This window comes from Varanus komodoensis, unplaced genomic scaffold, assembly GCF_004798865.1.
Source record: "Varanus komodoensis strain SLA01 unplaced genomic scaffold, ASM479886v1 scaffold94, whole genome shotgun sequence".
NCBI lineage: Eukaryota > Metazoa > Chordata > Lepidosauria > Squamata > Varanidae > Varanus > Varanus komodoensis.
This window is the reverse complement of record NW_025336646.1, coordinates 1,102,404-1,126,304: the sequence shown is the minus strand read 5'-3', so window position 1 is coordinate 1,126,304 and position 23,901 is coordinate 1,102,404. Positions and strand designations below refer to the sequence as shown.

The 23,901-nt window shown below is 39.9% G+C and overlaps 1 protein-coding gene across 1 annotated transcript in view; it reads right to left on the bottom strand.

Moving 5' to 3' along the window:
• The window catches only part of TNKS (tankyrase), a 118,853-nt gene that overhangs the window by 45,746 nt on the left and 49,206 nt on the right, over positions 1-23,901 (bottom strand). The window contains exons 6-11 of the mRNA XM_044418938.1: positions 12,789-12,883; positions 11,588-11,654; positions 10,722-10,908; positions 8,966-9,087; positions 7,273-7,364; positions 7,093-7,171 (exon numbers count right to left, since the gene is read on the bottom strand). Coding sequence (XP_044274873.1) covers positions 7,093-7,171; positions 7,273-7,364; positions 8,966-9,087; positions 10,722-10,908; positions 11,588-11,654; positions 12,789-12,883 — 642 coding nt within the window. The remainder of the gene's footprint in view (positions 1-7,092; positions 7,172-7,272; positions 7,365-8,965; positions 9,088-10,721; positions 10,909-11,587; positions 11,655-12,788; positions 12,884-23,901) is intronic.

Genomic DNA, 23,901 nt, shown 5'->3' with positions numbered 1-23,901 from the left:
ATTGTTTGTACTTAGCATGACTTGGACTCCTCAAGTAGTTCTTTAATGGAGGTGTCCTATTTGGTCACTTCCAGAAGGTGATGGTAGGAAATTATTGCACTGTTCCCTAGCAGATATATCACAGGGTCCCACATGGTCCTTGTCTCTATTTAACACCTACATGAAGCCACACAGGAAAGTTATCTGGGGGTGTGGGCTGAGGTGACATCTATATGACAATGACACCAAGCTCTACCTCTTCTCTTTCATCAAACCCAGTTAAAGCAGTGGTTGTCCTGAACTGGTGCCTGAGAGGCTCGTACTTCCCCTGAAAGATCAGTCACACAGCCTGCAGGCACTCCTGGACAAATCACTACCACCTGAGACTAGAGTGGTCTTCATGGCCAGGAGCACCTTCTATTAGCTTAGCTTGATATACCAGCTGTAAACCTATCTGGACAGTGATAACTTGTTGAAAGTTAGTTATCCATGCTCTGGTGACCTCCCAGTTGGATTACAGAGATCACAGTGCCCCCAAGCTGTTATAAGATCAATTTTTCTCCAGTTACATGAAAAAACAACTTCTTTCAAAATGATGTTCTGTATAGTGGACTCTTGTCCAGGAATTTTTCTCACATCACAGTAATTTGTGTGTCTTTAACATGTCACAGGGTACTGCAGCTTTTAAACACAAAAGAGCAACAGGCTCCTATCTCCTCTGGTAGGACAGGATAGCATGGCAAACTCCTGATGCCAAGGAGGACCATGTTTCCAACCAGAATCTAGCCACATTGATCATGCAAAATACAGGTGAACTCCAGAAGCATGGAGTGAACACACTCCAGCAAGGCATGGCAAGCCAAATACATTAACTCACCCTAATTCAGATATCGGCTGCTCATTCAAGCTCTTTTTGCAAGCACACCCACTTCTGTTTTCCTGTAGGAAAGAGGCCTGAGGAAGCAACAGCAGTGCTTCCATTACTGGCACTCCATTGGATATGTGAGCAACCAGTGCTCCTGCAACTCTTAATGTCAGGGCCTTGCTGCTTACAGTGACCCAGGACAACTGCCCAGTAGCATTCATTCTTAATGAAAGTAAGCAACATGTCTGCAGTATGTGGGTTTCTTTGATAGAATTTTGGCAGGGATTTATCCAAGGAAGAATATAAGAGACAGGAATATGAAAAAAAATCTGAGCTGAGGGCAGAGTTGTGAATCAAAGAGCTGTTAAACCTCTGCTGGTATTTGCTACATATTGTACTTAGGGCTAGAAGTACACAGTTGTAAGTTCTTCATGGCCTCTAAGCATCATATATATGGGGCTTTGTGCCTACACAGAACCCATTGTTGAGAAGCTTCGATAGCTAAGCATTCATTTTGGACAGGAGACCCTCCTGTTCCCATTCCCAGGAAGCATGGGGAGAGGCTCCCAGCCATTCCTGCAGTTCCGCTTTGACTAGCATTGCACCTTGAGAATTGCTTCTATCTCATATATCCTATATCTAAGTATACTGCATTCTTTTTCTCTTGTTTCTCTCCCCCTGCTACTTTTATCCAGAACAAACCTTTCTTCATTCCCCTCTCTTTGATCATCCTGTTTTCACTCTTACAAACAAAAAACCAACAAATATATATCTCTACCATCTTTCCTACCCATGGCTCCTTGCCTTTTCCCAAGTTGCCTGTGCTCTCTCTCTGTTTTTAATCCTTCATTCTTTTCACCTTCTTCCCATCTTCTGCAATGGCATCTTTGGCAGCCTCTAGGAGCTGGGCAGCTTGTGATAGCAAGTTGCCCCCATCTGATGGCCGCTCCCCCTGCCTTCTTTGCCTGGGTGAGGGACATGTGGAGACCTGTGCGCATGGCACTGCCAAGCCTTCATGAAACAAACCTGGAAACACCAGGCCAATTTGCTCAAGGCCAAACTTTGGAAGAAGGCCCTGCAAGTCACAGACTCTTCCAGGTAAGGATGGGGCCATCCTTCAACCTATGTGACAAGAAAATACCCCATGGCAAGTGCGTTCATCAGACGACCAAGTAGTGAGGAAGGCAGCAAAATGCTCAAAAAAGATGGCTGCTGTCACACCCAAACACAAGAAGACATGCCACAGGAGTCCATGTCAATCAGTGAGTCTCTACTGGTCTCCACCAACCACTCCTGTTCCCCACAGCCAAGGGAGGCCCCCACTACCATACTGTGGGCGAGAACTGGGAGCCTGGACTAATGGACCGTCACTCACCCTGGGCCTCTCTGCCCAGAGGACTGTACTCCCGGGAGCTGACCTCTTGCTGTCCAAAAGCAGAGCACACTGCAGTGACCTGCAAACTCAGGTGACCTGGGACTGCAGAGAAGCCAGTCAACACATCAACCTCCTGGAGCTGCTGGCTGTATGCAAGGTGCTAATCTCATTCCAAACTTCCCTATGCAGTCAATGTGTACAGATTGCCACGGACAACACAACCAGGATGTACTGTCTGAACAAGCAAGGAGGCACATAGTCCATTCTGCTCATCATAGACATATGAGACTGGTGCATCACCAGAGACATCACAATCACAGCAATTCACATGGCAGGTGAAAACAGTATCTTGGCAAACATTCTCTGCTGCACAACCCTTGACTCACATGAGTGGGAGTTGAATGAGATGGTCTTCTCCAACTTCCATGACAGATGGGGGGCACCATCAGTTGACCTCTTTGCCACACCCCACAACATGACACGCCCCCAGTTCAGCTCCCAGGCAGGACAGGAAATTGGCTCCCTGGGAGACATCTTTTTTCCTTCTGATGGAGTTGGATCCTATTCTACGTCTTTCCTGCAGCCGCCCTAATCACCTGGGTGATCATTAAGATCAGGAAGGATAGAATGGACGGTATCCTCATCACCCCATGGTGACTGAAGCAACTGTGGCTCACTTGGCTCCTCCAGCATTCCCATGGGAACTTCACCCACCTCCCACATGCCCAATATCTCACAAGACCAGGCCCAGTTCTTCACCCTGATGTTGGGACCCTATACCTCAAGGCCTGAAGGATTGTCCCCTAGAGTTGGGGGAGCACCACTACCATCTGAGGTATCATCAGTACTGGTTGTAGCCCTGAAGCCATCTACAAGAAGGTCCTATGGGAAAGTGGAACATCTTAAAAGCCTTCACAGATTTCAACCCATGGTGGGCCATCATCGAACAGATCCTGCATTTCCTGCAGACCCGTTTCTGGAAAGGTCTCACCCCCTCATCAGTCTGTGTATACCTGGCAGCTATCTTCTTCTTTCACCCAGCAATCAAAGGGGCATCAGTCTTCTTTCACCCACTGGCACACAGATTCCTGAGAGGACTGTGAAACCTCACTCTCCCAACTTAACCCTACACCCTGGCATGGAGCCTGTCAGTAGTGCTACACAGCCTCACCAAAAAACCCTTCAGGTCCCTGGCTACAAATGACTTGTGGCTCCTGTCCTGGACGGAGGCCTTCCTAGTGGCGATCACATTGACCCATCACGTCTGGGGACCTTCCGTAGGGACAAAGCTGTTCTCTGCTTGGACCCTGCCTTCCTACCCAAGGTGATTTCACCTTTTCATCTCAGTCGGGACATTGTCCTCCCTGTTTTTTTCTCCACTCCATCCATCCCAGTAGAGTCTATCCTGCACCCATGTCCATGGCCCTCCTTGCTGGAATCCCCTTGCAAGATGTGTGCAGAGTAACCATGTGTTTCATACCTTCAACACTCAACAGACACTATGGACTGGGCGTCTGTGCAAGGGCAGACTGCTCCTTCAGCAGGACAGTCCTCTCCCCAGTCCTTCAGAGATGACCACATGCCTCCATGCTACACAGGATAAGCTAACTAGTCACTCATATGTGATGCACAGAGACCACAGAGAAGAAAAGCAGGTTGCTTACCTTTAACTGTCATTCTTTGAGTAGTCATCTGGGCATTCACACAAGCTGCCCTCTGGCCCTTCAACTATTGCCCTTACTCTCCAGGGAAGCTTGGGGCTGAACCAGGTCAGTGTTTCTTGCTCTCTTCCCCTCGGTCAAGAAATTCATGGCAGTCTCCATAGGAACTGAGAGGATGGGCGGGAGCCTCTCCTCATGTTTCCTGGGAACAGGAAGTGGAGGGGCTTCTGCCCAAAATAAACACTGAATATAGAAGCTTCCTGACAATAGGCTGTGTGTAGGCACAGAACCTCAAAAGTACGAAAGCACAGATGACCACTCGAAAATGACAGTTACAGGTAAGCAACCTGCTTTTCCCAAAGGATTAAATTCAGTTATCATAATTCTGAGTTCCAAAGGCCTCAGTAATCAAATGTGAGATCCTGGGGCTTTTAATTTACCTTATATAAACTTGGACGTTTTCTTTTTCGGGCCCTAATGAAAGATATGAGTGCCATACAAGAATGTATTTTATAAACAGTAAAGTATATTTTGGCTTTAGTATACCAGTATATAATTCGACTGCAGAAAATATTGCACAAACATATTGCACATACACTGAGTTTCTCTCTTCATCCAGTAGTATAGATCAAGTCTCCATCCTTGCAGACTTACCTAACCCTTGGAAGAAGAGACATAGTTTTTAGGATGACCACCTATTCTTAAATGTAATTTTAAAAACAGAAATCTTCAAAGCATTTTATATGTGTAAAGTGTATTTTTTACAATTGTGACTTTTATAATAATTTTATAATACTTTAATATCCAGTATATTATATAGTATGCACAAGATTACTGGAGTCTTTATTCATTTGAGAGACAAGTACACTTACTGGAACTAAGTCCCACTGGGGAAAAAATGGAATTTCTTTCCATGTATAGGCATGGGCTGCACAACTAAAGGAATTCAGAATTTCTTCCTAAAAGGGGAAAAAATCCTTACTGCAAATAAGGAGCAATGAGCAATAGAAAGATAGCAAGCAAAAAAGTTAAAAAGTGAATGAGTCCCATTGGAATAAATAGGGATGAGTCCATTTTTAAAGTCTGGGATCATATTGCCTTTGATGCAATATTTAGTGCTCCTTGGTTAAAACAAGAAATTGTTTCTCATGCAAGCACACTGTTAATAGGTAAATATTCAGAACATCAGGTTTTTAGTGGAACACAGACCAACTAATGGCCAAATATGCTATTTAAATCAGAAAGCAAGATCCCTGTTCCTAGAGTTTGGATTTCATATTAGATGATAATTTAGCAAACACATTTTAATTAACACCCTGAATAAACAATTATGTAATGATTTTTCCATTCAAATGAGTACAAAGGCTCTTTTCTAAAATGCATCCCAATAGAAAAAGGTAACAGCTGGCTCAAAAATCTAGAAAATGGCACACTACATGCATGGCTTTGTATATCAATGTATTTTATGATCCTATTAAACAGTTTGGAACAAAGTCAGAAGTAGAGATCTGGAGAATAGCACTTATGTAATGGACTCCCAAATGATAATGCACCTGTTGTACACATAATTAATTAAAATACTGTTGATGAAAGTTATATTGTAAACAAGCCCTAATTAAAACAACACTTAAGTGCTTTAATGTATTTTGAATCCAAACTGCAAATGTGCTGGGTATTGCTAAACTGTATGTCCTTCCTTTCCCTCTTCACTCCTCTGCATAACTTCAGACATATTTAGCCACATGTAGCAACAGCTTCCTAGCAGTCTCAGTAGGTTTTATCCAAGAGCCGTGAACCTGAGTACACCATTTCAGGATGGAATCCACTGCAGCTACTATAGGCTGAAGCATGGCTGGTACTCGCAGCAACCCTTGTAGGCCTTACAATGTTTTGAAAGCTCAGGATACCAGGGCTTTAACAAGGCTATTTGCTGATACCCGCACTTGTGAACTGTGCCCAAGGAGCCTTTATATGTTCTGAAATAACCAACTCCACATGGCTACAAGAGAAGCGTTAAAGTCAACTCTCCAGAAAAAATTCTGAAGAATCTCTGGCACAGGGACCACGAAGCAAAGACAATTCCTCATGCCTACTATAGAAGCAGTTGCAAAATCCTCATGCTATCTTTAACTTGAAGTCTTCATTTTAAAGAAGAAAACCTAAAATATTATGCCAAATGATATAATTAAAAAGCATAAACTAATAAGTATATTTGACATAGAAAACATTTGCCTTACTTCAATTTAAAATTACTGAATGGACAATATTTAAAAGTTCAGCTTAAAACTCACCATTTTAGAAGCTTAACCTGTGAAGATAACCTCCTCATCACAAATGACATTAATTAAAAAATATTCATCTACAGTTTATAATCCCAAGTATCTGTAAGACTAATTCAGAAGTTATGAACTTAAAGGGTGCTTGTGCCCTTTAAAGAGAAAAAAAACCCTATTTAATAAGAAATAGACAACTAATGAAAGAACTTGAGTACTGAAGATTTACTCTTGTGATGTTAGTAATCTGTTTTATCTTTTAAAACCAAAGTTAACATGACATGGAGTGAAGGATATGTGGGCCTCATGAGCATTTTCACTACATTGTGTTCTGCTTGACTGAAGCAAGCACATGAAAACTGAGACAGGAAGAAGGTGGCTAGGTTAGAAGCTTTGTGGTATGTCTGCACCACAAAATGGGTGGGCTCCTTGAAATACTGCACTCTGATTTCAGGGTAGTTCAGTGCTGAGGGGCTAATGCAGGTGTGGTATAATAGTAGCCAACATCACCATGGTCTAAGCTGCAAAAACAAATGTAGGAAAATACCCTATCATTTCATGGCTAGTATCAAAGCAAGCATCAAACTGAATACCAGAAAGCTTACTCAAAAATTACCCAAAAAGGCTATACCTCAATACTTTCCTCATAACCAAGGCACCTGTTTGTCCACACCATATAAAAGATTATTTTTCTAGGATTCACCATCCCTCAAACATATGTGGAAGGCACATATCTATTCAGAATATGGAATATATGTAAATCGCTTCTTCCAACCCCAAAGAACATATGCATTCAGATGTGACAACTAATTTGAATCTGTGAGGAAAATTATTGTGCTGAACCTTTGTTTTTCACAAACTCAATATAACTGTCAACTATCACACAAGACCACTCTTCCCATCCACACTGCATTATTAAAGGTACAGATCAATATTTACCTTTGCTCCATGTTTATGAAGAACTTCCATAACATCATTGTGAGCTCGCTCAGCAGCGACATGCAAAGGAGTCATGAAACTAGTTTGAAAACGAAAGGAGAAGAAAAAAGAATAAACAACCTTCAAAGGGTGCCAATTCCATCTAAATGCAAATGTTGCAAATTTAAAGAATACACATACTCTTTGTTTTTCTCATTGACGTTGGCTCCTTTCCTGAGCAGTAACTCAGTAACTTGTTTCCGTTTGGGGTGAAGAGAAGCCACAGCACAGTGCTGGAAAAGAAACAAATGATAGTCTACAAAGACTTACCCTAGCACTAGAAATCAAAACTGTAGCAGATATTGGAAACAAAAGCTGAGAAGGCTGCAATTAGCCTTCTACTATAATATAACAGTGCACAACACATAATTTGCTTATTTGGATGTGAGCCTATGTCAGAAATCTAAAGAAGAGTTGTGTAAAAGTGCTTGTGGCCCAAGCTTACTTTGCTGTATCAGAGAAATTTCCTGTGCCAAAGAGGCAAACTACTTTTTAAACTACACCAAGTTTTTGATGTAGCCATATTCACAAGCTTTTAAGTAGTGAAGAGTGTCCATATAAAACAGGAAAGCACCAGATAAGTAAAGGTGCCCATGTATGCATGTACATACTCCTCTTCCCCAGCCTGGAAGGGAGAAATTGGGAGTGAGAAAGGGCATAAACTTGGCAAATGACCCCATGGCTACAGACTCATAGACTCCCTCCATTTCTTTGGAACTACTTCAAATTCTGATTATTATTAACAATTATTACAGGTGATACTCACATAATTCTTAATCACAGTAAAGGGGAGGCAAGGAAATTCTGCTTGTTAGGAGATGGCTTAGCACAACTGAGAGTATGATTCAGTAGCCTGTTCCTTTTGGAAATTAAAAGGCAGTTGTTCTTGGCATGCATTTCAAGGCCAGGGAGACTTGAATTATTCAGAGGGGGAGAAAACCCTTGGAAGAGCCCTTGGAAACAGGATCTCCAGATTTTGAGATGGAAGAGGTAGAAGGGTTTATCTCAAGGCTGCCCTCGCCAAGTGTTTAGGTGGACCCTGAGAATAGCCACAGTTTGTAACTGCCAGAAGAGGGCATAGAATGGGAGGCAGGCAAACCTGGTATGATCCTTGACAGTGTGATGAGGTATCGGGAGAGAAGGGCTAGCCAACTAGAAGGGCAGCATATAGCTAAGAGGCTGGCCCATCTCCAGAGGCTCTCCCTAGAGTTGTGGGGCCCAGGACTACTCAAACAGATGCTTCTTGAAGGTAGTTTCTAGTGTGGGTTCAACATACCACTCTGTGCATGTTCAGATACTTTCTTTGCTGATTATGCTTTGTTGGATGTATACGGGAGAATAAAGAACTTTCGCCAAAGAATGGTCTGTTGTCTTGAACAGATGAAGGGTGAAACCTAGCTCCTGACAGTTCCTTGGTGAGGAACAAATCATGTTATATTTGAATTGCCACCTCTGAAATCCTCTTCTTCCAAAAGATAAGCAAACATCTTCCTATTCTAGCATATTTTGACAGGTGCTGAAGTAATTACATTTGCAAAAACACAAGATGCATTTGAGGGACTGCTGATTCAAAGCGAAGGACTGGAAAACATTTGGTTTTGAATGGCAGAATTCTCATTTTCCAGCTCAAGTTGGATAACAAGGAAGAAGATGCCCATTGCAGGTTTTTCTTTAGATCATTACTAAGTAGGCCAAGCAACACGTTAGATCTGTGATGGGCTGAACTAAATTTATCTGGAAGATGCTGGTCTAACTGTGCATAAGTCCAGCAACAACTACGTATACAAAACTTTAAGGGTTGCCTTAAGCAAGCAGAGTGACTTCACGATCTCACCAGTGCTGTCTCATGGGACTGTGGCTGCTTGAAATTAATGACCTCCAAGGCAAGTGTCTTCTTTACTTTGGCTAAGTCTGCTTCTTTTGCTGCTTGTAGTAAGGAATGTCCTTTGAATTCATCTGCAGGGGAATTAACAATATTCACAACTGTCAGATTCATATAACATTAGTTTAGAAAAACAAATGTTTAACAGGACAAAGGCAATTCTTTAGTTGGCTGTCCAGTGTATCCTAACATATTCTCTCAGTAAAAATAAAATATCATTCCTAGGTTGAGAGGCAAAGGACTCTTCTTTCAATGCCACTCCCAATTAAAAATAGCATTTTCCAGGTGAAATTATTTCTTCTGACACTTTAAAGGGCCCTGAACAGTTTGCTTAAAGGGAGGATTACACGGGTAAATCAATCAAGTTCAGATTATAAATCACATTTTATCAAAGGTATTGAGGAGAAAAATTAGACAAATTTGCAAGAGAAAGGCCTCGGAACTGATTAATGCCTGCGGTCAGTAATTAAGTAGTTACAGACAAATCTATGGAAGGCATTTAGGTTAAAGATTAGCATTCTACTTGCCTGTCACAGGAAGAAGCACTATTGCTCAAATTCCTGGCCAAATTCAAGAATAAATTGTTGACCATGAAATAAAGGGTTGAACCAATGAAAACTCTGAGTGGGCAAATTTAGTTCTATTCAGTATTTCCTCAAGATCAAACTTAGCATATGAAAATGGGAACAACAAATCCTCTTTAAATGTCTTTCAAACTTTAATCCACAGATTTAGACAATGTGTGGTATGTAGACATGGACCATATACTGTCACCCCAATTCAGAGGCTCATTATGCAAGCACAAATAGTTCATAGCTGTATAAAAGTATCTCCCTTAATTATAATTTTGTTGAAAACCACACACTTGCATCTTCATGGCATGTATGGCATCAAAATATATGCTCAAAAGTTATTTACACTGAGGTGAACAACTCATGGTCCACATGATACTGCACCAAATTCTGCACTGCACCAAATTCAGCAATGCCAACCCTCTTGGAAAATGCACCAAGTTCCATAATTTTAGCACCACATAGCCTCTATACTGCACTGCAGGCATCGTATCAGTTTGAGGACAAACAGTCCAGAATTTGTTGATAATTGAAACTCATTGCTGTTTATCTCTCAACACTCAAGACCTCTAGAATTGGAGGTCACATCAAACTACCTATACTTGGATTGCTTATGAAGCCAGATGCAAAGGTTCTGTATTTCCTCCAATTTCAGAGGAATATAAATGGCTGGAGAACACAAACAGGAGGCTACTATTGGGTACTTGTTCCACTTCTGGGTTGGCTATGGGCTTCTGACAGCCCACTTTGAGAAGAGAATGCTGGACTAAATATATGTCGGTCTGATTTAGTAGGGTTCTTAGGGTCTTGATCGATAATTGCTATTCGGATCCATTCATTCTGCTTCTACTAGTCATGAGGGTGAAAGGGGGTTAAAGAAGCTATCCCAGGCATTAAAATTGACTGCAGAAAATACTATGCACCAATTTCTTTGGCTTCCAAGATTTCACAAGAATTCTCCACATCAAAGAGGACATTGCAACTACCTCTGGAAAAAGACAAAGAAAAAGCTGAGATTCTCAAGAAGTTGAAATCTGTAGACAACACGACATCCCGTGTCTTTTCCACTAATCACAGTATGCATACAGCCCTGTACAATTGTGAATGACAATATTTTGTACGCTAGCAATACTTACAGGTGAGCCTCTCTTTCAGCTCAGGTGTTGGGGCCATGTCAACAGCACTTTTGCCATGACAGTTGACTAATGTTGGATCTGCACCATGGCTGAGTAGTAAAGAACAAACTTCCACACGATTCTTGGAAGCAGCTTCATGTAACGGAGTAAACTGCCAAAGATCCATTGCATTAACACAAGCTCCATGCTAAATAAGAAAGGAAAATAAGATGAGTACAGGATTCACATCTATTGTTATGTAGTACCAGCCTTGTGGATCATTTTTAGCTTTAACAGAATAAATCTGATCAACTAACTGAAACTTAAACTAGAATGAATTAACATTATAACAATACATGTCCAAATAATGTAATAAATACTAGATAGGAAAATGTGTTCTAGGTTTGCTTCTTGGACATATACTGAATAATTAAAATCTATCCAGAATATGAGACTGAGATGATATGTATGAGATGATAAAAGATCGATTTCAACAACATGAAAGTAGTAGACAGTACTGTGTTTTCAGAAATGAATACACGCTGTGGCACATAAGTGAAAGACTTTGTTTAATCACAAGTTTCATGTGTGATTTCCTGTAAAATGAATCCGACAGGGAACTGGATGTCCCTGAAATATTATTCTCTTATTTGACTGTCTAAACAGGAAGAAATTCCCATGAGGTTAATCTTGTCCCCAACACCTGCTGAATACAGCAAAGTGTACTTATTAAAATATTTCTATCCCATATTTTGGACCACAGAGTTTCCAAATTACAAAATGTTTACAAAATGTTATTTAAAAATACAAATCAACAGAGAATAGTATACAACACATGAATACTACAAAGCATAACTGTCATCAGAAATATATTCCCTTTAACTTACTTTCAGCAGCAATTCTGTAACTTCATAATGTCCATAGGAACATGCATTGTGCAGAGGCACAAGTCCACTAAAATAAAATTATAAAATAAAGACATTAAACAGATCCATATTTGCCTCAAAGAAGAGATGTTTACACATTTTAGATTGTAATTAAATTTTAAAACCACAGTCTTCTAAAAATTCAAGGCCATTATTTCTAGCTGGTTGTAGGTTTACACAAATCTGAGCATGTAAACATAACCAACACACATAACCTTGTAACTACATGTATTGTCAATTGGTCACAATCTGAAGAATTCTATAGGTGTATGCATAGATTTGCCACATGCAGTTAAACTCAACTGCTGCTCTTCTGGATGGCTGTTTTCAGGGTGGCCTGTTGTAACATGCAAATTCAGGATGATAGTTTGTGCAAAGTTTGCTAGAAAGGACTACAGAGCTGCCTGACAATAGCAGTGAAAAACCCAGTTGCACCTCTCACTCTTGCTAATGACATCCCCTCTGTATTATGCCTTGAAATAACACTAGTTAATTTACATCTAATTTATTCAGCTCCTCCCTAGACTGCAACACCATTTCCCTCCCTCCCCACCCCTGGGGAGGCTTGTGCATATTTAATATTTTTTCACCTTTGGGGAGATTGGTAGAAATTTAATTTTAAAAACCCCTTTCATTGAGATTGTGTGAGTTAACTAGAGACCAAAATAAATTCTATTGCGCTAACCGTCTGTTGAGCTACTGCCACAAAGGCCCATGGATACATGCCTGCATTGGGTGGAAGGATTAAGGGAGAAACAGGCCACCTCTCTCTGTCAGAAATAATGTAGATTAGCGAGCGAGTGAGCAACCCACCCACCTATTTTATTTTATTAAAATAAGTTTTAAATAAAAAGGTCTTAGCCTGGCGCCGAAAAACAAATAACGACGGCGCCAAGCTAAGACCTTTTTATTTAAAACTTATTTTAATTGTTAAATTATTTGTATTTATAGGATTTTAAATTTTTAGCCGAGATGCACCGGGGGTTTTTAAATATTTTTTTATTGTTATATTGTTATTATTTATGTATTTTGTTTCTGTTGTGAGCCGCCCCGAGGCTTCGTTGTGATGGGGTTGGCATAAAAATGTTTTAAATAAATAAATAATTTTCAGGGTGGCTTATCAGGACATGCATCATTACATCCATTATACCATTTTACATACCCCTTATCCTTTGCATGGACGTCGGCACCATGCTGCAGCAAAAGCTGAACTATCCGAACTCTGTTGTATCCTGCAGCCAAATGTAATGGAGTCGACTATAATAAAGAACAGCAACAAAGGAAGGAAGTTACGAGCCCATACAGCAAAGAACCAAGCTTGCACACTGACAGCTATTGTAGGCACAGGTGGCAACACTAGCCAGGGAGCAATTACAGAACTAATGCTTTGTGCTTTCCAATTCACTTGACCCTTCAGCTTGAAAACCACCTGAATTGCTAGCATGCATGGAGGTGGGTGTGGGGAATAAATTATACACCAATAACTTCCCTTTCCTCTGCTGTCTGCCCTGGACTGGCTCAAAGAAAATACTTACAGGCCACTGCACCTTATACAGCTCCCTATTAAGCGGACAGTCCAAAGCGCACCTTCTACCCCCTGGCTGACTACGGAAATACTGTCTCCATGAAAGTGGTGTCCCCCTGCTTTCACAACAGAAGAGAAATAAAATGAACGCTAAAAGAAAGGCACTTTCATCTTAGGTACAAAAACCAAAATACGTTAACGTTTAATGGTCATACTCATATACAAACTTTGCTACTGAAGGTGCCTATGTCTGAGTAGGTCTGTCACCCAATTGAAATCAAATTATAAGTAACCAACTAACTGCTAACCAAGAGACTACTTCCTACAGGATGGTCTGCTTTTCAGGAACGTGTTAGCCTGAGAACCCATGGCTTGTTCTATAGGTTGTTCGTGCCATGATGGGTCATACAAACCCCTCAGAGCAATTTCATTGTAGGTTGCAGGGATCAGTTAGCAAGCTGCTCAGCAAAAGAAGCAAAAACTCCTACTGTTTTTTTGTTTTTGTTTTTTGCAGTCATGCTCTTGCCATTACCAGGGACTTGTACCTCTACCAATGCCCAAGCAGCATTTGGGAGTGACCATCACTGGTTTGGCACCCTTTTTTTTGCAGCCCCAGGAAATTGTGCAAGTATGTTTGAAATGGAGGGCTCCTTTTGTAAGTGCTCTCTCTACTGCTGTCCAATATGTGCAGTTCTGCCTAGGCAACTAGTACTTTCCAGCAGGTAAGCCGGTTTCTTATAAAATGCTTATAGGCCAAGTTGTGCACAGTTGCCAAGGTCCAATTGCCTCCCAAAAAGAACCAGTAATGGGGATGGGGGCGGGGGGAGAAGATGTACTCCTCTTGATCTAAGTTTTGAGCTCACATTTCTCACTGCCCACCACCTATTAAAATACTTGCTTGAATATCCAAATAGTCCATAAATGAGAGTTAAAATTGATTATTTTTATTGTGGATTATATTGGGTATGTTTCATGGAAAGGCATGGAATTAATGCAGCATATTGTACATTAAATATAAATAAAACCAGAAAGCTCTTATAGTCAAAATACAGAAGAGTAGAAGATGAGGAGAAAGAGTTAAGGAAAAACACAGGATGGCCATGAGCACGTGCAGTTACATAAAACAGGCAAGGATAATGGATTATATGACCAATGCTGTAACACAAGCTTCCATCATGATAATGGCTTTTGTAATTCCTACAAGCCATATTTCAGGAGGCTCTCTGCATAGTACTTCTGGACATTTATTATATGGGTCATAGATGGTTTTTAAGAATGTTGTTGTTTTAAGAATGGAAAAGATTCCCATGGGTCTAATCAAAAGTTCTGTCATGGCAAAAGTTCAGTATAAAGAAACTTTTTTTATCATGAACACTTCCAGAGCTGTGAAATTTATTGTCCATTTAGCCCCTCAGTATAAGAGACTGTGGCTTTCTTGAGTTATCTCCTCTAATTACCTAGAGGCTTGAGACAAAGTACAAAATATGCACCCTGGTGGGAACTAAAGGTGGGCATGGCAGGGAGGAAAAAGATGCCAATATTTCACCTAAAAGGGGGTAGGGTCTGGTGGGCATGTCATGAGTTTCTCCATGAACACTTCACACTGTTTAGCTTTGTGCAGGATAGGTTATTATGTGACCTTCTACTTATTGCATGAGAAACAACACAAAGAACCACCAAATTAGTTCCAGTTGAAGCTTTTGACGGAAGGCTTTGACATGTATTTTCCTGAAAACCATACCCCTCCATGCTGCAGACCAAACTGTTTTTGAAACTCCCCTCAGATACAGGACCAATGGCTAGAGTTAGGGTCACTTTAAAAAAAAAACAGAATTCCAAGGACAAGACCAGTGCATAAGCCTAAGTAGCATTTTTTTTATCCCCAAAATCCCCCAAACTTTATAGGCTTGGGAACAGAATCTCTACAGTACAGGTAACCTAAAGAAAGTTTTACTGTGTCCTCAAAATTTCTCATTCCTGCTTTTTCATACAGTGACTATTTTCTTGAAGGTATTTTCTTTCTGCTTCTGGCTTGCCAGTTTACCCACAAATAATTGACTTTTATGGACTGTACTGAAAGCAGAAGATTAGTCTCTGCTAAAGCTCTAATCTAGCTCAAAATTATAGAGTAGTCCAAAGCATGGGCCAGGATGTCTGATTTATGGTACTTGTGACCAATAGAAGTTTTTTGCTTCTTGAATTGAAGACATTACTTTCTTACTTAGCCTTTATCTTCTGAGTTAAAATTTTGCCTTTTTGAAAGTATTGTGCTTCTGGCATTGAGACTAAAATAACTTTCAGCTGTCTGTGTGTAAAAGCTAAAGGCAGCAAACACATAATATCAGGATGGTAAGAGTGAGTATGCCCTATAAGCCTGGTTCCAAAATTATAAAATTTTCATTTCAAGCACTACCCCATAAGTCTGACTTGATACCTCCTTTAAAAAGAAATATTTGAATAGAATGTTTATTCATTCCCAGCTTTAATGATTTTTTTTTTAAATGTGCAGTTCTGATCTTTTATGGTCTTGCTTCTACAAAGGAAGTTCTGCTAATGACACCCAATGGTGAGCACCTTCTCTTCTGGGGATCTGTGGCAGTGATACACTGGAATCTACAGAACCAGGCAAGGCCTCAACCTTCTGAGAGACTGAGAGAACTTGGCATGTTCAGCCTTGAGAAGAGAAGACTGAGGGGAGACATGATATCCCTCTATAAGTACCTCAAAGGCTGTTGCAAAGAAGAAGGTCAAGATCTCTTCTTGCTAATGCCAGAGTGTAAGACACAGAATAATCAATTCAGGTTGTGACAACCCAGATTCAGGCTGGACATCAGGAAAAGCTTCCTCACTGTCAGAGCAATACGACAGTGGAACCAGCTGCTTAGAGAGGTGGTGGGCTCTCCCACACTAGACACATTCAAGAAGAAACTGGACAGCCATCTGAGTGGGATGATGTAACCTGGTGTCCTGCAACAGCAGGGGGTTAGTCTCAATGGCCTTCATGCCCCCTTCCAACTTTACTATTCTATGATTCTCTTCTAGGCAACAGAGCCACTGCTTCAGTTCAGCTCCTGCTTTTCAGAAATTCAATTCTTTAACATTATAAGCACGGAAATATTTGCTCTTCTTTTCCTAGCCAAACATCATTAACAACTATTTTGCTAGATTCCTAACAAGAAGGTAGAAAATAGGCTGTCTGAATGGTCTCTGTTACAGATGCTCTGATTACTAATTTAAATATTTTGTGGTAATAAAAGCTAAATGAAGGTGCTTTTCCCATAGGTTAGAATGCATCCAGATCTTTGCAATATCAATAGCCAGAGTCTACAGAATTCTTTACACAAATGTTTGCAAAAACAAGCTGCTTCAGTGAAAAAACTATTGGGAACCTGACCCTGAGGAACTGCATAGCACTTGCCTCCAATTTAGTAAGACTAAATGAGAACAGTGCAAATGGAACACAACTTTTCCTCAACTTTTGGAGTCCAGGTTGAAACTTCCGATACCTGGCAACTGCTGGCTCATCTAAGTTGGCACTTAGCAACTGGGAAAGTGTCTTGAAGGACACAGAGGATAACTTAGCGCACAATCCTGTGTGACAGAATAAAAGTTCTACAATTCCCAACTGCTCTAGCCCGGATGCTGTGATTTCTGTCAAAGCACAAGTAGGTCTATACCTTTAAATTGTCATTTTGGCTTTTTTTCCTGTGACTTTTGACTGTTTCTATGATCTGTCTGTCTGTCTGTCTGTCTGTCTGTCTGTCTTACAATCTCGAGAGAGATGGTTTGATGATACTCTTGTGTGCCTGTAACTGGAGTATTGTGTTCAGTTCTGGGTTCCACATTAAAGGAAGGATATAGCCAGGCTGGAATTGGTGTCACACACAGGTAGCTAGAAACCTGTTTACCTCTGTGGAGGAGGGCAGGATGTGTTCCAATGGAGCAAAGCTCAGCGTTACCAAGGCTCAATTTGGATGCCAGGAAGTACTTCCTAGCAGTTAGGACCCTGAGGGTATGGAATGGGCTTCCACGGGAGGTGACTGAAACCCCATCAAGTGTTCAAGGATAGGCTGGACATGCACATGGTAGGCATGTCATGAGTGGAGCCGGCTGGATCTGGGGGTCAGACTAGAAGGCCTGGGAGGCCCCTTCTGACTTGCTCTGTTTCGATGTTTCTATATAAATCTATCTTTTATCTTGCAAATCCCACCCACCTAAAAAAAACACCTCTTTTGCTTTATAAAGAGCTTTACATTAGTGTGCATGCCTCCATTTCTCTTTCCTGAGCCATAGGATTGCCAGTGGAGCTGAGAATTACAGTCTTAGAGGAGTACTATATATTACTGCTGTGTAGATTCCCTCCCACCTCAAAATGCTATGCTGTCAGACATGATCTTAATAGTAAGCGCCTTCCATTTTACCTTTCTGTGTGGGCGCAAAGGAATAAATCAGTGAGATGTTTAGTTGGCTTCACTTATAACTAGCTGTCCCACCAGTACTGAGGGGCAGTGGCCACTACTGGTCAGAGAACTCCAGCATCCAAATACATGGATCTCCTGGTTTGGCCACTACCTTCTATGAATGATAATGCAATTGAGAAAGCAAAAACAAGTGCTGTGACCCATTCCCAATGCCATCTTGCCCTGGGGGAAAAATTCATGTCTAATTGAGACTATAGTTCTCTACTTCAAATAAAATAATACAGTCACAGAAGTGTGGAATATAACGTCCCCTGTCAGAACTGGTGCTCTACTGACTCATGCAACACAGAACTGCAATAAGCCAAACATCATAAACCAATTTCAACTCTTTCCATGAAATACTGTAGCATTATCAGTAGACTGAAGGCATTATCAGGGCAATTAACATTGACTTGTATAATTAATCCATGTCAACACAGAGTGATAAGCACTGCAGAATGCGAAATCAGAGCGAAGCTGCTTCCTAATCACCGGACTCTATCTTCCTGCCAGGAGTAGGCCTTTCTTTCTTGTGCTGGGCTAACCACTGCAACCTGTTATCATGTTAATGGCATTGTGTGCTCTGGAGAACTATACCTTTTCTTATTCTTGTGAGTGCGGCTCTTTTCTGATTTATTCTTTGTCCTGCTTCACTGCCACAAAAAAATAACATAGCAAACAAAAATGAAATGCCCATAACTTGAAACGCTCCTGCTTCATTGTCAACTACCCAGAGTTAACAAAGCATGAGTTGTTGAGACATGTGAACCAGGTCTTTGCGTAACAGAACCATTAACTCATTTTTATGGGTTTTTAACTGTACTTTTAATATGCTCAAGATGTGATTTAATAGTATGCAGAAAAGGGGAAACCCACAACCTCACTGGATTTACTAGTGAGAAAGGATACCAAGGAACTGTAAATGGACTTGGTGTCCTTGTCCTTCATATTAAACCTTTACTAATGATAATGTTTTAAACAATATCTCATTTGAGGGCAGACCTGAAGTTTAGAGAAACAGGGAACATACTTATTCCAAAGGTGCTATAGCACTGTAATTGTTACCATTAAGTGAGAAAGCCAGGTACAAATCCTCACAGTGTTGAAGCTTAGTGGGTACCCAGGGGCCAATCACTGTCTCTTAACCTAACCAACACTCCCTGTGTTTTTACTATGGAGACACAATCAGTGTGCATTGCAAGAGAGCAAAAAGTGCCTTAACCTCCTTGGCAGTAGGATGGGATCAACACATACATCGTTCCATCCCAATTTTCCTAAAAGTATAACTTTCTGATGTAGGGAAAATCTGTGTATACCTGAGCTAAAGGAGGCATGGAAGTTACCATGAAGTTGTACAGAGAATGAGAAGATGTGTTAGTTATATCTGCTATTTCCCCACATTAAGTAGTATTCAAAACCACTTGAGATTGTGTGAAAGAAAAGCAGAGTTGAGAGAGTGACAAAGAGAGAAAATTATATATTCAGAGAAAGAGATATCCCATGCCCATGTGGAAAACTGTAAAGATCTGTAAGCCTTCTTGTATTAGTAATATTTTCATGTTGACTCAATACACACAAAGCAAAGGAGAAAAGACACAGTAGCCCTCCTCCATGTGTAACAGGAAAAATGATGAAGTACAGAAGGCTGTACCTTTTGAAGCACACGTTGGCTCACACACACTAGCAAGAGTTGAGTGGGGTTGGTCTGAGTTGGTGTAAAGCTCCGAATGGGCTTAATTATGTCAAGAGACTTTGTTGTTAAAGATGCACAGCATGAAAAGGAGTTAACTTGTGTTTCAAGCTGCTTCTATTCTCATTTCCAAGATGTGCAACATAATGGTAGAGCATGCCAGAAATACATTTTAAGTAAATAGTTAAGTAAGGCCCTTTACAGAATCCAATGTTCCACCATAAAGAACTAATTGAGTGATGGGCAGGCATATCCAGAAAACACCCATATTATTTTATGCCACAATGCCAGCCAGCCATGCTGGGAATGCTAGGAGCTGCAGGATTTTTTCCATTTAAACTTGCATGGAACTGCATCCTATTATATTTATTAGTAACCTGGGGAGCTACAATTTAGTAAGATCCAATCCACTCATAGGAAAACCATTTCTGAACTGAGTAAATTTGGACTGTATGTGAGTAAATTTGGACTAAGTTAGTGTGCCATTTTGAATTATACAATCATTACACACAGAAAACTAGCTATGTTGGAGAATGGTTCTAAGTTTGGCTTCACTTCCCTTATCAGTTACCCTACCCTTCTATTTGTAGGGACAGATGAATATGAATTTGGGGGCTGGGAGTGGGGCAGGCACAGGGAGAAGAGAACAGTTAAATATTATCTCCAATTAGTGGTCTCAGGTTTGATCGTCTACACTGTGAGCTTGTGTAAACTAGGCCACAAGTCTAGGACAAACTTCTCATCAATTGTAACAAATACTGATGACTAGCCTTCAAACCCCACAGCTTTGAAATAGAGAAAGACATAGCATACAGTGTCAATTCTTGTTTTATGCTGCATATGAAGAATAGCAGTAGAATCTGGAACAAATAACTACTTTCTAATTTGTCTATGAGTTAACAATGCATACACCAGTGATACCCTGTACAGAATTGCTTTTAAGGGGCTAACTACTCCATAAGTAAACTGCTCCTAAGTCACACACAGAAAGATTCTGGGGGCAGATAAGCTTTTCAAGAACTTTTGGGGAAGTAATGTAGTATACTGCGAAGTAAATTTATTTTAATGTAGCACTGTAATCTGTAATAGTTACATGGTCATGTAAAATTTTAAGAGCATTTTTTTTACAATTTTGTCAAATGGTTAATGCTATATAGTTTGACTCAATGAATTACTGTCTAATTTACTTTATTCCTTGTCTGAATATTCAGTATTTTTCCATGACCTGAATATTTGCTATTGATTTATTACTGATGTTCTTGCCACTTGGCATTTTGAATTCAAATCCTGATACTGGCCAATTCCTCATTTACAATTATATTTACTACCAAATTGTAAGGTCATAGGTGTATTAAAAATGCTGAAGTAAATAACTATACATAGTTATTTCTAAAAATAAATAGGAAGTAAAAACTGATAACTTGGTATTTGTAACATTTCAGGTTTATTATTTCCTTGCAAAATCCAAACCACAGAATATCTTTAGCTGGAGTCAATCTGAAGAGCAAATTAAATACTACAACAGTAGAAAATAAACTTGAACTAGACCATCAACAATATGATTATATTCCAAGATTCTATATAATATGAAGACTTGAAGGGCTACAGCTTCCTATAATTTCCTATCAATATTAAGGGGTAAACCACCAACAGTTTAAAATTAATTGTAGGGGGCTTCTTGATGTTGAAACACTCATGTGCGCAGCAGTCCCAAGTGATTATACCAATATTTCTGGGGTACAACTGACCAGGTTTGGACCTAATAAACAAGCAGGTGCACTGCTTTGTATATGCTTGCCACTTTCAATTTGTGTCCTCCATACCAACAACACAGGAAAGCCTGCTTCCCAGGTTGTTTGATGCAATGTGCAACCGCAGAACTCTGGGCTTAGGGACAACCCCGCCCCCAAGTTTGAACCCAACAATAAACCATAAATTCAAACGCTGGGTTCTTGGGCTATTGATTTATGCAGATGCAATGGGCAGAGGCAGTGAGCATCAAGGAGGCAGATCACTCACTTGCTCCAGACAGCCCTGCCAATTCATGGGTTAAATAATCAATAAATTAGCATTAGATGAGAACTACATATATTGGATTTTCTGTACCAACTTTATTATCAATTATCAATAGGCATACTTGCTAATGCTAGTTAAAGCACACAAAGATGTTGGGCTGGATATAGGGGGGGTTTTTTTTAGTTTTATGTTATAGTCACAAACCAGGAAGATTAAAATACAGATAACATAGCAGTAGAAAAATTAAAACCCAATTAAAACAGGTACAATTTATACAATGTTTTAACTTAAATGGGTGACCACATTTTTCCTAATCTACATTGCAGGAGCTGGTTTTAAAATTGCAGAGAACAAAATTCTATTAACTGGATGATCCCATGGAAAAGACAGAACACTTTTGTGATTCTACCTGCAGTCTCCCCAAGGTCATAAAAGCTCTGCTCTGGAAGGTTTCAGGATTCTCCAAAACAGTGAGAATGCTGTTCAAAGTTGCTAGGAAAGGAGGAATCAGTGAAATTCCTGCCCTAATACTTCTTCCAGCATGGATCCCGGTTCAAACAGAAGTAGCCTTTCCTTTCAAGGGGGACAACAAAGGAATCATCCCAATAGAAATAAATCTTTCCCTTATCAATCAACAACTCTTTATTTTACTCCAGAGGCTCTTAGGAGTTCCAACTGATAAAAGATCATCTATTAACTAGGATTCTAAAACATTTTATTATCTAGTTCAAAATTGTAGTATTTTCCACAGTTATTTAAGAAACTGGCTCATGGAAATTATAACTATATAAGATACTTCATGTATCTCACTGGACCAGTCAGCCTCCATTTCTAAAAGAGAAATATACCAACAGACAGTGAATATACAACAGGATGACTTGACTTGCCTACCTTCTAAACTGGAATACTGTTCCTGTTATGTACTTGCATTAATTCCACAGCCATATTTCCTATAAATACCTGGCCTTTTGTTAAGAATTTTTAGTCAGTGGGTACAAGAAGCTATGTTTCCTTGCTCAAACACTGCATCTTCTGACAGAAGGTCAGAAATGGCTTTCCATTATTTATTAATTAAATTTCTATCCCACACATTAGTCAGAATGACTCTCATTTATGACCTCAAACTACTGCTTTTTCACCCTGAATCCTCTATAACCATACAGTAAATTATATGATGTGAGAAGCATTTTAGTCATTTTAATTCCTTGAATGCCATGCTATTGGAGGGGGAACACCCAGAGTAAGGGGGATAAAAGTACGGAAGAGATAGAGACTTTCCAACAAACTCTAATATCGCCACAAGATTAATTGCTAGGGGAGTACCTTGAACACCTCTTTCTTCAGTAAATGTAAAAGCCTGCAAGTTCCCCTTTAATTATGGTTCAGTGATCAAAAATGTTACATACACAGTATCCCCTATTTAATGCATGGACTTTATCCTGACAACAGAAAGCACATACGCTACACGGATGGAATTCTGTGAGTAGAAGCGAGTCCTGCAAGGTTTTGGAACATGGAGTGTATGTTATTAATATGTGCGGAGAAGTCATATTGGTGCCTAAGAAAGAAAATTCAAATGATGCCCTTCGTAACAACTGGCATCATAATAAAATAAGCGGCAATTTGCTGATTTCTAATTAAACTTCACTATCTGCCATATGAGGTATGCCATCTCATCTTGCCTACTAGAAGGGCCAACTCTGAATAGCGAGAAAAACTCTTAATAATATCCTCCAAGTCTAATAATTTCCTATCACAACATATGTGTTTCTGCTTTGCACAGAAACACAGTATTTTGCTGCATTTCAACTGTATTAAATGTTCTAGCATCTGAACCTCTGCTGTTTATAAGCATTTTGCATTTCAGATCATTCAGATATTTTACACCAAACAATAGTGCCCTTGACTAAATACTGCATTAGGTGTCATTTAACTATCTCTGGGATTTTAGCTACACAAGCATGCATTGAAATACTGCTTAGTCCTAACACAAGATTCTCTTTTGAAAATGAGAGCGTCCCTGTGCATTATCCCATGAAGAGTGACCCCACACTACCAGGCTAAAGCTACTACATAAAATCAGAATACACCTTAATACAAATTGCTTACACAGGCTGTTCTAAATATTCAAAACTATTTTGCTATTAAAATTTGTAATTGTTAGCGCATTTCTAACACATAATCATTAAAAGCCAGTCAATATTAATCTGTCTCTCTGTCTGTGTGTGTGTGTGTGTGTCTGTATGTACAGTGTCTATTTTATATCAGTACAGTAATTTAAAATACTGTTTACTTCACCCTTCAATAGGAAATACAGGTTTAGTCCTATAAACCAAGGATCCTGGACAATATTTTTACTAAATTTGTAGATTACACACATTGTTCCAGAGAAAGAGCACAATCCCTTCAATTTTAAGTACCAGTAAATTCAACTTCTATAAATGTTTAAATATATGAAAAAAATGTATTTAGCTTTATCTGGATTATACCCCAACTCTTTAAATAGATCCTATCTGCATTGAAATAATAATCAACTTCTTTTAAAAGTTGCATGAAAACTCAAGCTTGGCCATATAAATAAAAT